Source organism: Lynx canadensis, chromosome A1 (genome assembly GCF_007474595.2).
Source record: "Lynx canadensis isolate LIC74 chromosome A1, mLynCan4.pri.v2, whole genome shotgun sequence".
NCBI classification, from domain to species: domain Eukaryota; kingdom Metazoa; phylum Chordata; class Mammalia; order Carnivora; family Felidae; genus Lynx; species Lynx canadensis.
In genome coordinates, this window is record NC_044303.2 from 115,577,535 (window position 1) to 115,583,534 (window position 6,000).

The window sequence follows — 6,000 nt, forward strand, 5'->3', positions numbered from 1 at the left end:
GTGTTCTAAAGAGAGGTGGCTCTCTTTATTCTAAAGGAACTTTGTCAACTTCATTAAAATTTACCATGCACTACATTTTTGCTGATTATGATAATGACTTGATACTTTCCTGAGTGTTTTTTCCCTTTAGGATATAGTGGCTTTTAACCCTCTCAGCAATTTGGAGAAACTGTGATATAGTTGAGAAATTCTACCCAAAAGTCAAAAAAACTTTGAATCTTTTAGATTTGTTGAGGGAAATTTACTTATTAATGTTTTAGTATGTCCAAGAACCCTAGAAGTTACAGGTGTGTAATACAGGGGCCACTGCTTTTGTAAATGAGGTGTTCTGGGGGAACACAGTCACAGTCATTCAGTTAAGTACTGTTTATGGCTGGTTTTATTGCTGTAACAGCAGAATTGAGTAGATGAAATAAAGAACAGCCCACAGACTTAAAATAAATACTGCTGGCTGGCCCTTTAAGAAAATGTTAGTTTAATGCAAGGCACACTGAATAAATGCATGTTATTTTAACTAATCTGTGTTTTTGGAGCAGTGGCAGTTCTTCTATGCAAGTATGGTCTTTGTTTTCTTAACTGTGTGAGTTAATATTAATTGCAAGTTGAAATAATCTTTTTTTCACATTTTATCATTCTCCCCCATATCTTGTGTACTGTGAACTAGTTTAGTTTTGTACACTGACTTAACAAGAATAATTGAATTTGTAAAATATTGGTAAGGTTGTAGTTAAATTACACTCAAATTCTGAATAAACTTGGATAGAATATTTCATTTTGGAATTCACTTAGGTGTTTCTTATGTGATTTAATCCCTGTAATTTTTTTTTTCCTTTTCAGAAATTTCTGAATAAATTGGCAGAAGAACGCAGGCAGAAGAAGGAAGCTTAAGATGTGCAAGAAGCTTAACAATTTCAAAGAAAATAATGGTTCTTTGTTTTTAATGTTAACCTTTTTTAAATACAATACTGGTAGTTAGAAGAAAACTATTGTACTCTTTTGTTTTAGTGGAAAAATATTAGATGTCTGTTCATGTGTTAAGTGTTACAGCAAAAATACATATACGGTTAAGTTAATGAAGAATTGTTTTTGTTTTATCAAAATGGTAACAGACAGAAGTACTTTGTAGAGACTGACTTGTAAGTTACTTAAGACAACTTGCACCACTAAGAAAAAAGATACCTAGAATCAGAGAAATGAAATTTAGTTCCACGCTTCAAAGAAATGTCAAAACTTTTGATTCCATTCAATAAAGAACAAAACCAATGGTATTTTTATTACTTTCATCTGAAACATTCCGCATTTTAATCTGAGCCTTTTGCAGACTTCTCATCATTTGGAGTTTGAAGGTTTTTGGTTGCGTTTTATTTGGATATCTTCATTAATATGAGATTGGCAATTATAATGCAGGTGCAGTTTTCTTTTAATGTCATGCTGTTGTTTAGGTAATAAGAAATACTAAGTAATTGGCTTTAGATTTTTGTAATTTTTTTCCCCTAAGTTCCTGCTAGATTTCGTATTCTAGTAGTCAATGTATTTTCAGTGAAATGTAAAAATATTCCCGTTCCCTTTGAGCAGTATTAATTTCTTGAGATCTTATTGCTTGTCACTTGAATCCTGTAGCTGTCATACATCTGGTATAAGCAACATTTGATTTTTGAAGTGTGTAGACCATCTCTTCATATTTCAAGATGTAATTTTACATTTCTGCATTTTAAAAAGTTTGGCCATAAACTAGACGCACGCTTCTAATTCATATACCTGCACATGTGACCTTTGTGAACAGAAATTTGCATGTATAATCTGTGTTTACTTGTAACTTTCTGGTAATATACTGCTTATATCTGTGGATTCAAGTTTCTGAAGTGAATACCAATAAAAAAACAAAAAACCTAGGCCAAGTTCATTGGTTATACATATTTGGAATGTTAACCAATATTTTTGTCAGTTGTGGTTTTTATTCACTGTTACACTCTTTTGCATGCTTTAACAAATTACTACATTTTTAATCTAGAGTGTTCTAAAGACTGCTACTAAAGAACTGAGTTTTAAAGTTTTTGGTGCTGGTGGATTTCTTGTTCCTGTTACATGACAAAAAGTGGTGTGTGGAATGGGGCTTTTAAAAACCTTTGGACATTAAAATGCTAAGGGTGAAGAAATGGTAAAAGCTTGTGTTTAGGCCTAAGTATGAAACAGTAAAGTTGGGAATAACATGGAATATCAAGAATTAGTTCTACTAGCTTTTCAAAATCTGTTGGGATTCTTGGTATAAGGGATTTATTACCTATTGTTAAAAAATAAATTTTTAATTTTAAAAAATACAAGAATTTCTAGGAATTCTTTGAAACTCTTAGATCCAGGTGTATTAAAAGATGAATCAAAATTTTATGGTATACTTCTCAGAGGCAGTTAATGTTTTTCTAATGTGACATGTACAAAAAATCCTTGCCAGTTTACTTCTGTAGTTTAATTTTGGTCTTTACTAATTACCAGCTTTTAATTCCAACTTAACTAACAGCAAGCAACCCAAAGTATTTTATGTGCATTGGAATCCCTAATTGTTTCCTGTCAGTGATAGCTTTTTTCCGTAGGTCCTACTTTGTTGGCTGTACCAGGCTGTACAAAAAAAAAAAAGTTTAATGTCTTCATTTGATAACATTTAGGAAGTAGAAATTCTCATACATAAATTACCAGTGATAGATAAATCTGTAACAGCTATTTCCCAGATTATGGCAAACCTTTTTTCATGGGAATGTTTCCACGTAAACCTGCTGTCAAGTTTAAGAACATTTTGCCTGACACCATTTTAGCCTTTAGGTAAATCCTCTGTGAGGGAAAATTTTAGAAACCCCTTAAATTTGTAGTAGTATTTTTTAAGCCTATATAGCTCATAAATGTGGGATCTCAGAGTGACTCTGATAAGGCTTTCATTGACTAGCTGTAAAACTGATTAGGGTACCCTAAAAGTTCCACTTGAAATTTTATTAATGAGCAGAGTGGATTTCTGGCCACCAACTACACCATCTCCTATAGTCTAAGGTTCTAAGGAAAATTTTAAGGTACTCTATTCCCTGAATTCCTTCTTAGAGGTTTCCTCGTGCCCCTCTTTTAGGGTGATGGGGAACACAAAATACAGCCTGTTAAGTGTTAATGCAGGTATTAGAGTTATCAAAGAGGAATAGACTTTATTTTTTGCCTAGCTTTGTTCATGATGGGTTTTCAGTGGGTTTGAACAGTAGAATGTAACATTACTGAGTAAAGAGAATGATGTGTAGTGGAAACCTGCTGGAACACTGCAGAACATTATTTAAAAACAGCGGGGTGCCTCAGTTGACTCAGTGGAGCATGCGACTCTTGATCTTGGGGTTGTGAGTTCAGATCCCACTTTGGGTGGAGAGATTCCTTTAAAATCTTAAAAAGGGGTGGGGGCACATCCAACTTCAACTCAGGTCACCATCTCCGTGAGTTCAAGTGATTGCGTTGGGCTCTGGGCTGACAGCCTGGAGCCTGCTTTCGATTCTGTCTCCCTTTCTCTCTGCCCTTCTGCTCATGCTGTGTCTCTCTCAAAAATAATAAACATTAAAAATTTTGAATCATGAAATGTTAGGTCCAGTCAGTGTGGGTTATTTAAGATCGCTTGGGCTTGGGCTGGGAGCAGCTCTGTGTGGTCTCTTTTATTGGTCTCCATTATAGGATATAGCTTAGTGTAGCTGAAAGCTCAAGTATTGAATGGTAATGAGTTTGGGATTGTGTTCTCTGGCAACCCTGAGCTGTTTGTCAGCTGGGGTTAAAATGCCCTTCCAGGGACACCTGGCTGGCTCAGTGGGTAGATCTTGTGTCCCCCCCCCCCCCCCCAGTGTTTATTTGCAAGAGAGAAGGAGACAATCCGAAGCGGGCTCCACACTCAGCTGCCAACACAGAGCCTGATGTGGGGCTTGAGCTCACGGATTAGGAGATGTGACCTGAGCCAAAGGTGGAAGCTCAACTGACTGAGCCACTCAGGTGCCCCTGAGCATGTGACTCTTGATCTTGGGATTTTAAGTTTGAGCTCCACATTGGGTATAGACGTTACTTAAAACCTTTTTAAAAGCAGAATGCCCTTCAGTTTGATGCTAGTCCTGTGACTGTTAGGCGTAAGGTCAAGATTTTTTAAGAGTTGGGGCACTTCAGTGGCTCAGTTGAGCATCCGACTGTTGATTTCAGCTCAGGTCATGGTCTCAGTTCATCAGAACAAGCCCCATGTCAGGCTCCACGCTAACAGTGCAGAGCTTCCTTGGGATTCTCTCTCAAATTTTTAAAAAAGATGCTTAGAGTCAACACTAGTAACAAAATGATAGTGTGAATTATTTTCCTTTAGTTTGGTTCTCAAATGTTAGCATGCATCAGAATTATCTGGAAATTTTGTTAAGACATGGCTGTGGAGCACCTGGATGGCTCAGTTGGTTAAGCATCTGAATCTTGATTTTGGCTCAGGTCATCTCAGGGTTCATGAGATCAGGCTCTGTGCTCACAGCTTGGAGCCTGCTTGGGATTCTCACTCTACCCTTTCCCCACTCAAGTGCTGTCGTGTGCTCTTTCTGAAAATGTGGCTGGGTCACTAGGCACTAGCTGGGTTAAATTTCTAATTTGCTAGTTTAGGGGTAGTCTTGATAATTTGCATTTTTAACAAGTTACCAGGTGATGGTGATGTCACATAAAGAGGCCACACGTTGAGAATGATTGTCTTACCTGTAGCTGAACAGAAGTATTTTGGTTAAGCAGTTGAAATCGAGCCTGCTTTAGGAACTCCTTTGGAAGTGCTGCTTTTGCTGCTGTTGCAAACAACTACAGGAAATGGTGGAAAATAATCACCATTTGGAAGCCTGTGCAAAGCATTTTTATAAAAACTAATGGGAGATACTCCATTTCAGAACCCTAGCTACTGCTTTCCCAAGTGTGTCTTTTATCTTTTGCTCAGAACATTTGAGTCGTAATTTTCTGAGGACTTAGTACAATCACATTTCAAGGAAAGCTAGTGCGGCAGAAACAAAGTCTTGGGAATTCACTATTTTGCCTAACTGGATGTTTCTTTTCCTTTTTTCTCTTTTTCCACTGTGAATTACAACATAGTAACTAGTGAAAAAGCTTAATAACAACTAGTTTGTTGAAGTTTCAAGTGAATAGCAAAATGAAAATAGCTACCTCAGTCCCTCAAGTATGTATAACTTGCTGATTGATTAACTGTCTTTGATACTGGGTGAGGCTCAAAGTGCTCATTATTAGGTAAAAATCTGAAGGTAAAAACAGGTATCAGATTACAGAGATTAAAATGAAAAAATTATGGGTGAGGACTGTTGGAATGTAATACTAATTTTTAAGATTATGTTAACATACTACAGGATTTATCTTAAGATTTTTAGCACTGGCCTTTCTATGAACATAAAATTCTAGCCTTAGTTTATAATTTCAACATAATTTAAGAACTCCGTAAAGCCAAATGTACAATAAAGAATGTGAAAATTAATGAAAAGGAAAGGCAGTCTATATTGAATGTGGTAGACAAAAAAATGGACATTAATGCCCACCCCAGTAGCATATGTAAACTTAGAGTGGGATGGCATTAAGTACAGCTTTGGAGACCTCTGAGCCATGATGTCCTTTTGCTCCATACGTGGTAGCATTGATAATGAAGTATTGGCCCCAAAGACCTGATGCAAAGTGTGATGTGCCGAGAGCACCAGGGATGTCCTACCTTTGATACAGGACAGTACTCAGGTTTCAGTCTTTGCACTTGTATATACAGTGTTAAAGCAGGACCAATTCCTATTTGCTCAACTTTGCTAGCTTTCAATCAGAAGTAGTGGTTTCTCGGGGTGCCTTGGGTGGCTTATTTGGTTAAGCGTCCAACTTCAGCCCAGCTCGTGATCTCACAGTTTGTGAGTTCCAGTCCCACAACGGTCTCTGTTGTCTGCACAGAGCCCGCTTCCTCTGTCTCCCTCTCCCTGCTCCACCCCTGCCTCAAAC

The 6,000-nt window shown here is 37.1% G+C and overlaps 1 protein-coding gene across 10 annotated transcripts in view; it reads left to right on the forward strand.

The window, feature by feature from the left end:
• Nucleotides 1-2,050, forward strand: part of MATR3 (matrin 3) — a 29,043-nt gene extending 26,993 nt beyond the window's left edge. For 6 of the 10 annotated variants that reach the window (XM_030319153.2, XM_030319169.2, XM_032592974.1 and 3 more), the window contains one exon: nucleotides 838-2,050. In XM_030319153.2, the coding sequence (XP_030175013.1) occupies nucleotides 838-888 (51 nt within the window). In that variant the 3' untranslated portion in view covers nucleotides 889-2,050. The remainder of the gene's footprint in view (nucleotides 1-837) is intronic. The other 4 variants (XM_030319185.2, XM_030319175.2, XM_032592977.1 and 1 more) reach the window with 3 other exon arrangements.
• The last annotated feature ends 3,950 nt before the right edge of the window (nucleotides 2,051-6,000 follow it).